Source organism: Pipistrellus hanaki (genome assembly GCF_964339955.1).
Source record: "Pipistrellus hanaki genome assembly, chromosome: 4".
Taxonomy (NCBI): domain Eukaryota; kingdom Metazoa; phylum Chordata; class Mammalia; order Chiroptera; family Vespertilionidae; genus Pipistrellus; species Pipistrellus hanaki.
The window spans coordinates 27,573,724-27,592,338 of NC_140506.1; the positions used below are offsets into that span (position 1 = coordinate 27,573,724).

At 35.5% G+C, this 18,615-nt stretch overlaps 1 protein-coding gene across 2 annotated transcripts in view; it reads right to left on the reverse strand.

The window, feature by feature from the left end:
- Positions 1-2,383: 2,383 nt before the first annotated feature.
- ELOVL7 (ELOVL fatty acid elongase 7) overlaps positions 2,384-18,615 on the reverse strand; it is a 76,477-nt gene continuing 60,245 nt past the window's right edge. For both annotated transcript variants that reach the window (XM_084880618.1, XM_084880619.1), the window contains exons 4-8: positions 17,409-17,489; positions 16,543-16,599; positions 14,223-14,328; positions 8,826-8,962; positions 2,384-5,793 (exon numbers count right to left, since the gene is read on the reverse strand). In XM_084880618.1, the coding sequence (XP_084736744.1) occupies positions 5,584-5,793; positions 8,826-8,962; positions 14,223-14,328; positions 16,543-16,599; positions 17,409-17,489 (591 nt within the window). In that variant the 3' untranslated portion in view covers positions 2,384-5,583. The remainder of the gene's footprint in view (positions 5,794-8,825; positions 8,963-14,222; positions 14,329-16,542; positions 16,600-17,408; positions 17,490-18,615) is intronic.

The window sequence follows — 18,615 nt, forward strand, 5'->3', positions numbered from 1 at the left end:
TCGTGGAGCAGGCCAGGTGAACCAACTCAAACAACATCAAAAGCTGATATTCATCAAAAGAAGGTTTTGTTATCAGTTTGGTGGGATTACAAAGGAATTGTCTACTTTGAACTCTTACCACCCAACCGAACGATCAATTCTGATGTCTACATTGAACAACTAACGAAATTAAACAATGCAGTTGAAGAAAAGCTGCCCGAATTGACAAATCGAAAAGGTGTTGTATTCCATCATGACAATGCAAGGCCACACACATCTTTGGTCACTCGGCAAAAATTAATGGAGCTTGGTTGGGATGTTTTGCCATATCCACCATATAGTCCTGACCTTGCACCATCTGATTACTTTTTGTTTCCATCTTTACAAAACTCCTTGAATGGTAAAAATTTCAATAATGATGATGATGTCAAATCGTACCTGATTCAGTTTTTTGCTAATAAAAACCAGAAGTTTTTTGAACGTGGGATTATGATGCTGCCTGAAAGATGGCAAAAGGTCATTGATCAAAATGGGCAATACATTACAGAATAAAGTTATTTAGTTCCATGAAAAAATTGTCTTTGATTTTCTTTTAAAAATCCGCAATTACTTAGTTGCCGATCCAATATATGTGATTAAGTACTAGAATAGGCAACTTACCTATATAGAAGAATTCTAAATAATTTATACAGATACTTTTCCCTCAAGGGGGTATCCTTAATTGTATCTGTTCAGTTACTCCCTCCCAAAGAATAAAGGAGGGGCGGGGGGAAGAGTAACAGGTGAGCAAGGTTAACATCAACAGTGTAAAGTCATATTGATAGCATGTACCTTTGATATAACACCCTAGATGAGAATACTTTATGTCTATTGTCTCCCTCCTAAAATTAATCTATAATAATAAAAGCATAATTAGCTAATTAGGCCAGACAGCTGAATGACCTTCTGGCCATCCTTCCGGATGAAGGGTGGGGGCTGAGGCAGAGGCAGTTGGAGGCAATCAGGCAGGCAGGTGAGTGTTTAGGGGTGATCAGGCAGACAGGTGAGTGATTAGGGGTGATCAGGCAGGCAGATGCGGTTAGGGGTGATCAGGGAGGCAGGCGAGCGGTTAGGGGTAATCAGGCAGGCAGAGGTAGTTAAGAGTGATCAGGCAGGCAGGTGAGTGGTTAGGAGCAATGAGGCAGGCGGGCAAGTGGTTAGGGGTGATCAAGCTGGCTAGCGGTTAGGAGCCAGTGGTCCCAGATTGTCCCTTAAGCAGAGTCAAAAGCTAAACCAAGGGCTCTACGATAAGAACATGCTTAGCATGGTCCAATGGACACAAGGAGGCTAGAGTGAGTGGAGCAGAGGGAGGCAAGGGTGCAGTCACAAGTGAGGACACAGGTACAATGGCAGGTAGGAGACAGCTCATGGATGACCTTGTAGACCACTGTAGAAACTCTGGCTCTTTCTTATTTGTCTGGGTGAAATCAGATGCTACTGTAGGCTTCTGAGTAAGAATGGCATGATTTAATTTATGTTTGAATATGACCTAGACTATGCATTGTAAGAAGGTGAGGGCAGAAGCAGTGAGTCAGATAGGAAACTAATCCTGAAATCGAGGAATGACATAAGCAGGGCCCAGTAGTCAGATTTTGTTAATGTTTAAGGTGGAACCTTAAAATAAACTTATTTATCTTTGCTTTAGTGTCTCATGCCCCCCCAAAACCCCATCCCACCCCACCAGAGGACTTCTCTTAAGGTACCCACTTCAATCACCCCTCTTCTCTCTCACAAACCACTGAATACTTCCATTGTCTGGAGAATCAGCCCAATTGATGCAGCTACAGTACCAGAGGTCAGAGCTCACCTCCCTTTCTGGCCTCATTTCTCTGGGGCATCTACAGGAAGCCTCACTTTGATTTGGTTCATTGGCCATTCCCTCAAGTTTTCTAATACTTTCCTTCCCCTGGCCCACACTTTGTTATTTTGTTTTACTTAGCACACCTTCCTCATTAACCCATCACCCATTTTGAAATTCGGTATACCTTTAACACAGAACTCAAATTCAAATTCCTTCACAGAGCCTTCCCTGCTTGCCCAGTGACAGGATTTTCACTCAGATGGCAACTATCATATACTAGCCTATAACGTAATTTCTTCTACCAGTCAGCTGCTAAACTCTAGGAGGCCCCGACTATGTCACAGGTGTTTTTGTATCACTAATGTCTGAACATAGCATGTATACAACAAATGTGTAAAATGCTTTGGCTAAAAGAATATTCATGTTAAAAAGCACCTACCCATGCAAACATATGCAATTAGGATCCAAATGAAAGATACACACACACACACACACACACACACACACACACACACTTAATACAACAAATATATTATAATGTACACACATACACGTACATGTAACATAACACATTTATTATAATACACACGCACACACAATCAAAACTTTGACAACAGCCAGAGTTTTCCACAGTCTTTAAAAACATGAAAAAATAAGGGTTAATATGAAGAAATATAACTCATAATCTTATAATTTAGGTAACAATGTAGTCTACTCAATTAAGAATTCTACTAATTAAGACTGGAAAATTGCAATGTCCCTTATATACTTAATATTTTTAATTTATATTTATTTACAATATTCTCAAGGATTGATAGAGCCACTTATGTCATAAACCAGATTTTGTAACTGGGCTCTTCGTTAGGTAAGCAAATCCAAAGGCAATAAAACCCTGAAAAGTGGGATGAAACCCCAATAGAAACTCTCTGTAACCCACAAAGTCCTTTAATAAAAAACACTGTGCAAATTCTGCATCCGGTGGATGCATTTTTATCTGCCAATATTTACACCAAGAATGTTTGTGCCATCTGTGATTTTTCATGTAACATAGTTTCTTCGGTTTGTATAATTTAGAATGTGTTTCTATCACATGTTACTGTGAACTGGTAGGCACCTCAAACATTTCAAAAACTGCAGGGCAATTGACAGCAGTCGTACAAAGCAGGCCAGAAAGGGTGCAGGGAAAGGAACCAAACTCTCCTGTTTTATCTTCTTTTATTTTTGCTTGCATTTGGTCTTTATCCTACTGGGGTCTTTGGCAATTGTATGAGTACTAGTAGATGACAGCACCAACCATACCTTTTTATTTAGCACAAGTTGGATTTGAAAAGCCAAAACAAGAAAACACTTAAGGAATCCTGAGACTCTCAGAGAAGTAAATTAAGTCTGCTATTTCTTTTAGCTCTGCTCTCCTGCTCTTTATTCTTTATTTTTTTAAAAAATATTTATTTCCCCCATTTTCAACAAGTGAAGTCATTAAAGATCACTAAAGGCACATAACCTATGAACAGGGTAAGTGTGAAAAGGCCATGGTATAGATTACAGACTGGGGGAAGACACAGAACTAGAGGAGCTTACAGTGAGTAAGCACTCAGACTTTGCTGTACAGTTAAGTATCACTGCATGTTACACAATAACTGAGGCCTTTCAATACTAGTTGTTTGCAACGGCCGCCAACCTTTCGGACCTCACAGACCACCAGTGGTTGGCGACCACTGCTCCAATGGTTTCCTTAAACCAGCTGTTGCCAACCATTCAGACCTCATGGACCTTCAGTGGTCCTCGGACCACCAGTTAGCGACCTCTGGTTTGAAGTAATATAAGCATAAGCTGTCCTTCAAAAACTGAACATAAATATAACAGGAACAAACAAGTTATAAGGAAAAATTTTAAATGTCCAAATATTAGTGTTCTTGGACAAAAATCTATTTGTTCAAGAATAAGATAATTTTAGAAAGTAGCAATTTTTAAAGAAATAAAACATTGCAAAATGAATTTTAGTCCTTCTTTATATAATTTATAAGTTTGGAAAAAAATGCAGGCTGTTAATAAGTCTAGAAAATATTTTTTATGCAGTGTATCCATAACAATACCGATCATGTAGTCTGTCTGTCTCTCTCTCTCTCTCTCTTATAGAAACATTCATATAACTAAATCTTCCCTGGATAATCTCTGTATCACCATTTTCCTCCAATTGCTTCATAAGCCATTCTAACACATCTCTGGAAACTGTGGTGGGTAGTCTAAAATCATTTATGATTTAAGGATACCTGCAATATATTAATGACATGAACATTTACATATCTAACATTTACATATATATTTAACCAAGGTAATCTTTTAAACAATGACCATATAAGAAAGTGACATTATGATACAACAGACAACAGATTTTTCCCAGTGAACTATACAGTACTTTTCTTTTTTTTTTTCTCAAACATTTAATCACCTTTATTTATTTTTTGTTTGTTTTTTGTTTATTTTGTTAATCCTCAGCCGAGGATATTTTCCCATTGATTTTCAGAGAGAATTGAAGAGACAGGGGAAGACAGAGAGAAACATCGATGTGAGAGAAACACCTGATTGGTTGCCTCCTGCAGGAGCCCTGACCAGGGCCCAAGCCGGGGAGGATCCTGCAACCAAGGCACATGCTCTTTTTTAAAAAATATGTTTTATTGATTTTTTTACAGAGAGGAAGGGGGATAGAGAGACAGAAACATTGATGAGAGAGAAACATTGATCAGCTGCCTCCTGCACACCTCCTACCGGGGATGTGCCCACAACCAAGATACATGCCCTTGACCAGAATCGAACCTGGGAACTTTCAGTCCGCAGGCCAATGCTCTATCCACTGAGCCAAACCAGTTAGGGCAAGATACATGCTCTTGACTGGAATCAAACCTGGGACCCTTTGGTCCATAGGCTGATGCTCTATCCACTGAGCCAAACTGGCTAGGGCTATACAGTACTTTTTCCATTGACAAATTCACCTCTTTCCAGAAACATACAAAGACAGTTGAAAGACAGTAATAGCACAGTGCTCATTAAGCCATTAGAAAAAAATCACCTGTTTTCAAAATATTAACTTAACCTTAGTATTAAGTGCATCAATGTGTCCCTTGAAAGGAGTGTTACTTCTAAACACTTCATATGACAAAAGGTTGTGAGAAAGTCTTATCAGCAAAACTGGTGGCAGCTACTCAAGAGATCCATTAAAAATTATTGTTAGTGATTCTACATGACAACTTACCCAACATTAACTTAATGTTCTTTTTTGTTAATTCTTTAGAATGGGAATTTAACTCTAGAATAAACACAGTGTCTTCTGAGTATAGTCAACAAGCTACAATGCCCAAGTCCACATGAGAGGTTTTCAGACCTGGCAGGAGGAATCCACTATACAGCATGGATCTCTGTCTGTACTCAAAATATCTAGTGATATTTCTCATTTATACTGAACTTCTTTGAAAAGTACTGTACTATTTCACATGATCCTTTTAGTGTAACAAAATGTATTAAATAAAACCTTTAGATGAGGTTTAAAAGCAGCTGAAAAATGGGCTGCCTTAGGCTCTAATTATCAGGAGACTCTGTTATCTGGGAGTATAGGCTCTCAAATATCAGAAACCCCAATAACTTATCATAAAAATACAAGCTCTTGCTTTTGAAAAATATACAAAATGCACTGCACATGGAAATATCACTTGATTGTCAAGGAAGACAAGATATCAGTCTCATTCATAGATTCAGGTTGCACTTGAATTTCAGTGATCTTTGTTTTTGCAGATTCCATTTTTCACAGTTTTGGGCAGCCTCTGACCTTTGGTGTAAGCACGGTACCAGAAATGGAGAAAGAGCAGCAGAAAGATGCACCCATAACTCATAATGATGTACAGAAAGACTGGAAACTGGTACTTGCAATCCTCCATGAAAAAGAATTGGCCTATGTGGATGGTGACAATAATGAACTGGACCTAACGGATGAAAGAATGAAAAATATTGTTCAGATATGAAGAGTCACAAAGGAGCAATTATTTAATGCATTCTTTGCTACTTACGTTTAAACACTCTCCAACCACCTCCAAGCTACTGTTGGATAGGGAATTTTGTCTTTCAATCTAGCCTCCATGGAAGTGAGAGTGGGTGGAACGGTGTTAAAATCCAGATGGGAATTTGGAACCACTATTCAGTCCCACCAAACTGCACAACTCCAGAGGACCTATGCAAATGTGCCTGTTGCTGGGCAACACAGCAGCCCTTTTCTACTCAGAGAACCAACAGGGCAAGTGTTTTGCAAGTCTTTGATGGAAGTCTTTGATTGATGAAATGCACATGGGACCACCACCTTATGGCCTACTATTTCAGGTAGTTTCAATTTCAAATAGTTTGTTGTTAGATTAGGTATTTCACTTCTGGGGAAATAAACATATTCTAATTAGAGCCCCACCAGTTTTGTAGGCACAAAGGCATGTCTGATTCCTCAGATCTGCCATTTGTCCTCCACTGTTAATAGATAAAAATATATACTATTTGCCAGAGACTGAGTGAGACAGTATTGGGGACCTTCTTAGTTATGCCCAAAGACTCTGTGTTCCAGAACAATTTACATAGTCTTAAGAAGGACACTTAATATATCCAGATTTTTAAAATATATTTTCCCTTACTAAAAGGCAACATGTGTTGTGTGGAAATTTTAGAAAAGTAAAAATCTATAAATAAGTAACAATTACCCATAATTCATCCAGTTATCACTGCAGTCAAGATTTTTACATAGTTTCTTTTATTATCATCATCAACTTTTCTTGTATTATGTTAAGGAACTTCTATGACTTTCCTAAAGTTTCCTAAGGAACTTCTATGACTTTCCTGAGAGTTATTCATCTCATTTTGCAGAGAAAGAAACAAAACTTTAGGAAGCCTAAGCAATATCCTCTATGCTCTATGCAGATATGATTGTGTATAACTGATACATGTGGAATAATACATGTATCAGTTATACATATATTAATAATGAACAAAAATCTATCCTTCTTTCTATATAAGTATTTTTCCACATTTCTAAAGAGTCTTTACAACATTTAAGAGTATGTTAAGTAAAAAAAAGCTTAATACAAAATATTACATGCAGTATAATACAAATCATGCAAAAGGTATACATATATGTGTATAGAGGAGAAAAGCTAGATAAGAATAAAATAAAATACCAGCTCTGATTTTCCTTGAGTGGTGAAATTATATATATTTTTTCTCTTTGCTTATCTTGATGTTCCTATTTCTCTCCAATGAGCATATGTTATTTTAAAATCAGAAAGTATACTTTAAGAAAAAGCAATTGTGAATAATTCTTATGACTTTATAATACTCCAAAGTAGGAGTTAAAATAATGTATTGCACTATTTCCTTGGGAATGGTTATTTAGGGTATTGCCAATTTAAAATACAATAAACAATTCTGCAAGGATATACTCTGATATTGATTTAATATCCTTACAGACTAAAATATCAGTCTCTCACCTGGGAGAACACATTATATAAATATGCCAAACTTCATTTAGCAAGATGTAGGATTTTAATAGAATATCAATTTCAACAGGCTATCTACACCTAAATTCATACTTTCTCTTTAGTATTATTGTCAGAATATAACACTACATTATAGACTATAAATCTGGAAACATGAGGATCATAGAAATTTTCTTTTAATAGAAGATAAAATGTAAAGCAATCAGCATCTCAACCTATGGTCACTCTTCAGAAAAATTGTATGCCATGTATTTTTAGGATTAATGCTTGGAAAGCCTTATTAGGTCTAAATTGAGTGCCTCTGCAATTCTGAACATTGTTTACTTGGGGACAATGCTCTAATGTGTGCTATGGGGGGGGTGCTTAAAAAGAAATTTTAAATAATTTTTATGACTTTGTAATATTCCAACATAGAAATGAAAATAATTTATTTCACCATTTCCTAATGTTTGGTTATTATATATATATATATATATATATATATATATATATATATATACACACACACACACACACACACACACACACACACACACATATATATATAACCAATAACTGTAGACTTTTAATCCTCACAGTATTTTCCTAGTTGGAGGAAATAGACTTAGAAATATGAGACTAGGTAGGCAGGCACACAGGAAGGCTCATGGTTCCCTCAAAGTTATATCCCCTCAAGATCATTTATCTAGAATATGACATTTCTAACTTCTAATTTAATATTATGCCTACTGAGGTTCACATAACTTTGAGATTAGTTCGTTCATAAATGTGTATCTATACTAATAAAGGGTAATATGCTACATAGACTGGACATCTTCCAGACATCCATCTGGATGTCCTTCTGGACAAAGCCACATGGTGGGAGCCAAGCCAGAGGTGGTGAGGGGTGACCAGGCCAGCAAGGGAGGGCAGTTAGGGGCTACCAGGCTGGCAGGCAGAAGCGGTTAGGGGTGATCAGGCAGACAGGGGAGCAGTTAGGGGTATCAAGCAGGCAGAGTGGTTTGGGCAATCAGGCAGGCAGGTGAGCAGTTAGGAGCCAGTGGTCCCAGATTGTGAGAGGGATGTCTGACTGTGGGATTGGGCCTAAACCGGCAGTCAGACATCCCCTGAGGGGTCCTGGATTAGAGAGGGTGCAGGCAGGGCTGAGGGACCTCCCCAATCCCCATGAATATATTTCATGCACTGGGCCTCTAGTTTTATAGCAATACACAAAATAGTATAAAGATGGCATATGGATACACATTTTTATTTAATTGTCTAAACCTCTTGATTACCAAATATTCTTTGTTTTCAATAATGTTCCTGACAACAGTTTAAATAAGATAGAAAGGATAATCATGTGATATCATATAGAGGCCAGGCACTTCATATCCTTATTGTATTGTAAACTTTGTTCTTTGTTTAGTTAATAACCTAATTCAAAGGGAAAACTAATGACTCTAGTTTAGTTTTATATATTGTTTTAAAGACAAGTAATTACTCACAAGCTGTAATGATGTCAGATATTTTTTCCACCACAAATACTTCTGGTAGGCTGGTCCCAGTGCACATAGTCCGTAGTAGGAATACATGACTACATGAACAGCTGTGTTTAGAAAGGCATGGAATGTTCCCAAACCACCTGGAAAATGAAATAATTGTCAAATGGGCGCACTTCCTCGAATAAGACACATTTTTGTCTGAACTGAGATTTTAGTATATTTATTTTTTTATTTTAGTGGGTGAAAAACACACATTATGTGAACATCAATCTTAATAAACAGTATCAAATTAGAGAGCTGGACAGATAATACATTTATTGAGTAAAATATAATATACAAATCTTAGAAAATAGCCTAGTATGCCCTTATTCTGTTATATCTTGACTAAAGATGGGCTTATGATTTGGTTTTATTTTAACAATCTGAGTTAAGATGATATATTACTAAATAATAGTAATCAAGCTCATTTTTAGTGAGAGTTAACACAAAGTGCATGACCCTTAAGTGTACATATGCATAGACCAAAGTAAACATTACCAAATTCAAGATATAAAACATTTGTGACACCAGGTAAGGCTCCCATATTCCCTTTCAACCTTGTAACCTTAATTTTGATTTCTATAATCAACATTAGTTTTGCCTGCTTTTAAACTTCATATAGTTATAATTATACTAGATATAGTATTTTGTGCCTTTCTTTCAATCAACATGTTTTTAATATTCACTCATGTTGGTGTGTATATTAGTAGTTTGCCTTTTTATTGCTATGTAGTATTATACCATATGAATACATAAGAATGTATCCATTCTCTTAAAAGATATTTGAATTATTTCCATTTTGGGTTATTATAAATAAAACCACGAAGAATACTTTTGCAAAGTGTCATTGTATGAATCAAATTCACTTTTTCCACAATCAGTTTTTAATAAATATTTTTATTACCACAAAACTTTGGCTTTTATTAGTAAGCTATGCTATGTTTGCTTTAGTCAATTACTTGTTTTTCTAAAATACAAATAAACATTTATTGTTAAACCACCTTTGTTTATTGCTCCCATTTGATTTTTATGCATTGTGCCATCCTATCTTGGTTTTCATCTTCTAATTTCCCCACAGCACCTATTTATAACATTTAATTTAGAATAGAATCAAGGAATGCTGGGGGAATGTAAGCAAAGATCATTTCAATTGCCTTTAACTGGACCAGTAGTACAGGGGGAGGAGTAACAGGGTGATTAGTTGGTAGTGGGAGAAAAAAACAAAACTCTTCCCTAGCTTCTCTTTCCAAAGTGGCTCATTCTAGAAGAATCTGCATTCTTTATGTAGAACCTAATTCAGCATAGTAATATTGTCCTGAAATTTAATTTTTTCTCCAAGATATTCCATTTCCTTTATTCCAGTATTCTTTAATTCCAGAAATAAAACAAAATCTCATAAATCTGAACTGATTGTTTTAGAAAAGGGACCAAATCCATAGACACTAGAAATTAGAGAAAGTTTAAAGCAAAATAAAAATTGTTGCACAGTAGAAACTAATTACTCTTTAATAATCATTCATAATTGCAGCAATTCTAGATATATCACTGCTAAAGTACTCTCTTAAAATAACCTATTTTAAATAATTATTTTAAAGTAGCTTAAATATTCCTCCAATGCCTCATTTATGATATATTGTCCCTTCATAAACTTTCCCTTCCTGAATAAAATTTTAGCTAATCCTTTAATTATCTCACATTTCAAATCAGAAGAAACTGAATTAATAAAGCTTATTAACAGCCTCCCAACTTTTATTAAACACATTTGGATTAGTCTTCTTTCCCGAAAGAAACTTAACTAAATATAGTGGTGAGGAAACACCTTTTCTAGGGGCATTTTAAAAATAGAATAGGTGTCTATTCCTGATGGTTTAGGAGTTAAAGCTGCTTAATAGGGATAAGCCAAATTCCTCTCAATTCTATTTGTGTCTCATGATTATAAACACACAAGAAATATACTATACCCTGGATAACCAACTACATCAGAGCCAGTCTCATTAAGACACTACTCTTATTTTTTGGCATAAGCATGTCCATGTTCCCATTCAGACGCTTTCATCATTTAAATGTCCTAAAACAAGGATACCATGGACAGGAATTTAACAAAGTACTGGTATAGCTAAGAGTGTTTAGTAAGGATTAGTGATCAAAATAAGCTATCTAAACAAACTTGCTTATTTTCTCTAGTTTATGATTACTTTCTAATAAATTATTTTGATGAGTTTGTTCAACAGAATAATCACATGTTAAGTAGCATTGTTTATGGAAGGCTTCTCCAAGAAGTATTTTCTAAGCTTGCTTTCTTCTTTGTGATAACAGTTTTGAAAAGCAAACATCTCAGAATGAATTACAATTAGTGCCATCACCTTTTAGTCCTTTGGTTTGGGAAAAATAATCACCTGGCTAATTATTATAATTCTCCATATATCTAGACGGGAATCTGTGCATAATTAATATAAAAACATGTCACGAAAATATTTTCATCATATTCAAAAGGAAAGCTGGATGGCGATTATCCCAGAGAGTTGTACAATAAGCCAACAGGAAATTAAACACTAGATAGAGATCAATTATGCTAAAGATTTTGGAAGAACAGTTTGAAACAGGCAGTTTCATTTGAGGGATGGGAGCCAATGTCAAACCATATCTCTGGAAATACCTCAGCTCTTATTCTGTGCTTGTTACTGAATAGATATCAGGTGTACATGTGTATACTAGAGTTCCCATGAAGATCTGAACAGAAATGCAATCCATGGTACACAATAGAATAAAAATATTATTTTCTAATATTTACATTTTGTAAAGCAGTAGAGGGATTAAGGAATGGAAAATGAACCCACTACAAAGTGCTTGAGGTCCATAAACATGGTGACAATGAAAAACTGAGGTATATCATGTGTTTAAATTTTCATTATTGAAAGTATTGTTTGTTTGAAATTGATTTGAAGATAGAAATTAGAAAAGTGCAAAACTCCATTCTTCAAATAAAATTTATTTTTCCCATTATGGAATGAACAGATATACAATATAGAAAAAATTATAAAATACAGAGAAGGAGAGAGAAACCACTTTTTGTGTCAATATTTCTAAATAATTATATTTGGGGGTATTGCTTTCCAATCTTTTTTTCTATTTTTATATATTATTCAGTGTTGTGGTAATATTCTGGTCTCCTGAAAGAAATCTGAGTAAATAAGATATAAGGGTGTAAAAGAAACATTTTCTTTTAAAAACAGAATAGTCACCTATTCCTGATAATTTAGGAGTCAAGCTGCTTAAAAGATGCCTCTCAACATTATTTTCATTTTACAATTATATACACACAAGTAATAACCATTCAATTAGTGGATAGTTGAGTCATTTTCAATATTTCACCAAGACAAAAAGAAGTCAATAATATCACTGAAGAAAGAACCGAGAGGCACAATATGCAAGTGAGAGAAAAAAAAGAAAGTAAAGTATGGACATTAAATAATATAGCTACCCTTTTATTGTGAAATGGACACAGATGAGGCTCTCCTCTAGTGCAAGTTAATTTTTTACATTAACATACAGTATAAGAACAGCTACATTTGCTTTTTTTTATTAACAAAAAAAATATTTAAAAAAAGGATTTCAGGACATTAAATGAATAATTTTCATACCAAGTCATTATGTTCTCCATAGCACTTTATTCCTCAGCTCTCTACTAAAATTTATGCGGCCATAACAGATAACTTAGGAAGAGATTTCTATTACAGCTTTTTTAAAAATTTTTTTATTGATTTTCCACAGAGAGGAAGGGATAGAAATAGAGAGCTAGAAACAGCGATGAGAGAGAAATATAGACCAGCTGCCTCCTGCATACCGCCTACCGGGGATGTGCCCGCAAACAATGTACATGCTCTTGACCGGAATCGAACCTGGGACCCTTCAGTCCACAGACCGACGCTCTACCCACTGAGCCAAGCCGGTTTCGGCTCTATTACAACTTTTGACCTAATGTTGTGTTTTATAGTTAGATTACTTATAGAATAATGCTTGCTCACACCCTTCCCAGAATATTATGGCTACATTTACTTTTTTTTAATATATTTTATTGATTTTGTACAGAGAGGAAGGGAGAGAGATACAGAGTTAGAAACATTGATGAGAGAGAGTCATCGATCAGCTGCCTCTTGCACACCCCCCACTGGGATATGCCCGCAACCAAGGCACATGCCCTTGACCGGAATCGAACCCGGGACCCTTCAGTCCCCAAGCCGATGCTCTATCCATTGAGCCAAACTGGTTTCGGCTACATTTACTTTTTAAAAATGCTCTGCAGATAAATGCCAATTTTGGGCAAGGAGATAGTTTACATACTGAAAAATCCAATGCCCTCTTGGCTCCTCTGGGTTTTAGCACCTCTGTTGTGCCACTGATAATGTCTTCTCATGCTCTGAGACATAAGACATGCAGATTAGACTCCCCAAGCCTAGAGAATCTAAAATGCAAACAAAAGTTACTCAGTTGTGGTCCCCCCTCCCCCTTTTTTTCTTTTTTTTTAAGTTTTGCAGAATCAGAATGCCTAATAGAGGTGAGCCTTTCACAGAAATGCTAAAACATTGTTTACTATGAGCTACAGGCCTACTTAAAGACGTCTTAAATTTAAGAAACTAGCACAAATAAAATGTTTGCTAATAAGATAAGAATATGTTATTAGGAATATCACTTAATAAAACTTTATGATAAGGTAAAATTATTTAACCTCCTGTTTTTTTTTCAGTTCTAGATGTTCAAAAGCATAAAACCCAAACCAAACAAAAGAGCCTGTAGCCAACCTTTTGACTTAAACTATTCTTGACTTGAAAAGCAGTAACAAAATATGCTTTAATATGGCAGGATGCTTAAAGAGGTTGGGACAACTGCGATTTCACACATCTTTACGGAGCTCTTAGCGTTTACAGTGTGTATCAGTTATTAGAAATTTGAAGGCAGAGAAAACATGGAGCTTGAGACAAACATTCCAACTCTCTGGATACATATAAGGAAATAGATACCTAATTACATTCCTATAAAACCATTTTGTTTATTGTTTATTTTTAAAAGATATTTAATAGAACTCCTTGGGAAAATAATAAAATCCAAACAAAACAACTAAAATATATGTAGAAGACTATACCCAAAAGTCAATGCATTTCTAAAGAATGGAGAGTTGGAGAAGAATCTGGGTAAGAGTCCTACATTTAGGTTTTAAGTAATAATAAAAGTTAGAAGTTTGATCAAAGTGATTCTTTGACGTTTTGAGTTGCTCTTAAATCACACTTAAGGATAGATTTTGTGTTTATAACATACAAAAATATTAGTATTTATAAGAAATGATCCCAACTCTCCCTTGGCTACCTGCAGCAAATTTGACTCCAAACCACCAGGTCCATGGCATGATGGTATGATGGAAGACATGCAGAAAAGTCACTTGGCTATTTTTCTTACGCAGAACAAAAAAGATCTGAAATAATTTAAAGAAAATCAAGTTCATATAAAATCATGCAATAATTTATCTAGAGTTATAAAAATATTGACAAAGTAAAACTATTTCACATCACAATTTGCTTTGAAAGGACTGACTTATAGAATGCTCATGGAAGCAGCTGATTCTTCAAGTTCAAAAGCCAATTAGTATGAAGGAACTTGGGTATGATGCCTAGTCATGGGAGAATCAATAAAAGGTAAAAAAAAGAAAAAGAAATTCCATGCAGATTTGAAAAAATCAAAGATATTAAATGATGAATATGGCCCAAAATAAATGGAAAAAATATTATTGGCAAAACACACACACACACACACACACACACACACACACACACACACACACACAAAACAAACAAACACATGTATGGCATGGAATCTTAATTCTTAGAACTGACATTATTCTACATGGCTCTCTACTACACTTTCCCAATTTAGGTAATGGATTAAGCAAATAAAGAGGACTTGCAATAAATCAAAAGTTAGCAAGTTGTTATTAAAGAAAAATGAAGAGGAAAACACTTGAAGAGTTAATTGGGGAAATAGGACAGAAAAGAAAGCAAAGCTGCCTTGGAAAAACAAGGAGGGCAAAGAAGGCACCCTCCAGACTGAATGTACCCAAGTGGCTTGCAGTAACTCTACAAACAAAGGCAAAGAATAGAAAGAATTTGAAGGAAATTTTTTTCCCAAAATAATTTCAAAAGCAGGATTAAATGTCCAAAAAGGTACTCAAAATTCAGGAGAGCAACAATGAATTAGACTTTGAAGTATAGTCCAAATTCTATAGGACTAAACAGAGTAGCAGAAACAAAAGTACTATTATAGTAGGAGTATCTCAAAAAGTGTGGCTTAAGGATGGACACAGAGGCAGCAACCATTTCCTTATGTAAGCTAGACTGAGAACATGCAAAGCAGAAACAACGAAGCCAAATGCATTTGCTTGCGCACATGGGAGAAGGCAGCACGGTGCAGAAAAAAACGGAAGACAGCAATCTGAGACCCTAGCCCATCAGGGGCAGCATTCCTTTGGGTAAGTCATTGAACCTCAGTATTTTCAGACTGAGGGCTTTGGACTTCAAAAGATCAATAGTTCTTAACCGTGGCTGCATGTAATAATGTCCAAGAAGTTTTTTTTAAAAATAGCCATGCCTGGTATCTATTCTAGATCACCTAGCTCCAAGTCTCTGAGGTTGGGCCCAACCTTTTGGCTTTTTAATGCAAGTAAGTTGACTACACCATGAGGGTTGACTGGCCTAAGCAAGGGTTCTCAGTGTGTGAACCTTGGACCAAGTCATAACATCACCTGAGAAGTTGCTAGAAATGCAAATTTTTAAGCTCCACCCAAAACCCATTGAATTAGAAACTCTAGGGATCAGGCCACGGGGCTTGTGTGTTTTTAATAAACCCTCCAGGTGATTCTAATGCATGCTAACTTTTGAGAACAATAGGAGTGATTTTATGCTCACAAAAAATCCTTTCCAGTTATTACATTATGCATAGTCATCTGGGAAGGTAAAAGCATATTGAGATTTGTTATATATTCTGAAGAGAGAACACACTTAGGCCCAAGACTGTTTCCAGATAGCCAAGGCCCACATACCACAAAGATATAATAATTACACAGCTTTCCTACTCTGGAAACAAAGGCATAGGACTTTCTCCTCTCCTTGTGGACCCTGATCTATAGCACTCCCAGGGCCCAGCCACCCAAATTCAGCTTATTCCCAGGCAGAGAGAGGACTCAGAGGGCAGCTGAAGGTAGTTTTGGTATTTCCAAAATAACTGATATGCCAGAGTGACAATATTATTGTGTAAGTTTATAAAGTTTGAAGCCTTAATTCTCTTAAAAAAGTATGATGATATAGGGTTTTTGTAAGAAGGACCAAAGGTAAAGTGTTCTCTGCTCTTTTCCTCCTAAACTTGCTTCCCAGCACAACTGTCATCCATCTAAAGAAAGATGCAGTTTTCTCGTCTATGTGTCAGTTACACGCTTATCTTAAACAGGTGGTAGACACATAAGAACACATTTTGGAGTTGGCAAACGACTGAAAAATAAGCTTATCCTATCTATTTTCTAATATTACTGATAAAAAAAGGCAGGTCTGCCTGAAGAAGAGAGATAACCAAAGTTATCTAGTTTATTGCTTTCATCAAAAGATCAAACATTTACCAAATGAAATGATGACATACTCACAGTATCTAATAGCTCGATAAATTTGGAGAAGTAATAAAGCCAGCAGGTGCGTGCCATCTGCAAAAACACACATAAATATGAATTTCTTTTTGTTTTATTTTTACATGGGGGGAAATTTAGTTCTTTTTAATTTTGGCAAAATACCTATGATATAAAATTTATCATCTTAACTGTTATTAACTGTACAGTTAAGTAGCATTAAGTACATTCCCATTGTTATGCAACCATCACCACCATCCGTGCATAGAGATACCCATCCATGTACCTAATAAAACACCGCCCCGTCGCCCCTCCCCCACAGCCTCTGACAAAGGCCATTTTACTCTCTGTCTCTGAATATCACTCTAGGTACCTCAGATAGTAGAAGCATACAGTATTTGTCCTTTTGTGCCTGGATTATTTCATTTCGCATAATGTTTTTATGGTTTGTGAATGTTGGAGCATGTGTCAGAACTTCCTTCCTTGTTAAGACTGAATGATATTCCATTATATGCATACACCACATTTTTAACCTTTCATGCCTCCACCTTTTGGCTACTGTAAATAATGCTGCTATGAATATGGGTGTACAAATACCTTTTTGAGTTCATGCTTTTAGTTCTTTTAGAACTGGAAGCAGAATTGCTGGATCATATTATAATTCTTTTTTAAGTTGTTTGAGGAACAGGATAAGAATTTACTTTTAAATTTTACAGAAAATAACATACCCGACTTCGGTTATTTCTAGCTGGTAAATTTTAGTTTTTCTTTCAATATACATATCCTAATAATTGAGTCACTCATTCTGAATTCACATTATTACAAATGGAGCCCAAAAAGTTTTAAAATTAATTTTGAGTTACTAGTTTTTCCAGAGAGAAACTTACCCTCAACGCTGTAGGCGACCGTGAATAGTCAACAATTTCACATCGAAATGAATAACCTGTACCCCAGCCAGACATCACAAACTGCAAGAGAGCACATGCATTTTAAAGAAGGAAACATTTGCTACAACAAAGGCAGTTTTGACTGTTTCTTCGTTAAATTCTCAGCTGATCAGCAGTCAGTGTGGAGGGGAAAAAATGAACAAGAACAATTACAAACTAGGAACTCACTGGATATGAAAGCAGTAAGAATTTTCAAAACCATAAACTCATACCTTATTTAAATAAACTGGGTTTGGACTAAAATGTTCATTTCTTGGGATAATTATTCTAATATAGTGGAGAACAAAACACTGGGAGTGTTTTTGCTTAAACATCAAATACTGGAAGTATATGCTAGTATATGTACATATTAGGTATATCTATATATGCCTGTGCTTATGTTTGTATATTCTAAAGAGAATAAATGGGCCTGAATTCAGTCTTTTCTGCTGATCTCTAAATGTCCCAAATAGTCAAAAAATAAATGAGCAAACCATTCCTCAATGTACTCATAAGATACACTGCTTTTTTTCCTGACCTTAGCTAGTTGGTGTGATGTGAAATGGTAGTAACCCATGGCTCTTAAAATTAAGGTTGACCAAACACAAGACTCAGATATTAGTTTGGCTTTGGACCCACATGACAAGTAAGAAAGGAAAATCTCAAGCTTAAAAAATGCAAACTAGCAAGCCTTAATTCCAGCACACCCACAAAGTGACCTTCTACTAGTGGTGAGAAGAAAAAGCTTACTGTTGGTAAGTCTGAACCGCAATTCAAAGATTACATTGACATTCTTTCAGTCTGATGGTGGGAAGGTCTTCTTTTAAAACAGTATCTGAAAATGAAAAACTAAGGACTGTAATTTTAAATTAATTCCTAAATTAATTTAGAGCTCTGAAAATATGACCACTTCTCTTTTTGATACCCTGTTCTCATAAGTGCTAATATCTTCCCAAGAATGTCTTCTTTCTCGGTATAATGGTTATATCATTTTATGCCATTAAAGTACACTTTAAATTTCTATTTTTAATTGCTATTAAAGCTAAAATGACAACTTTACAATAAATTAACTTCTAAAAAAGCAAAGGTTTATGAGGCATTATCAGAATGACATTTCCATGGTAAAAAGGAACAAAGGAGAAAGAACAACTATTTAGACTGTGGTATT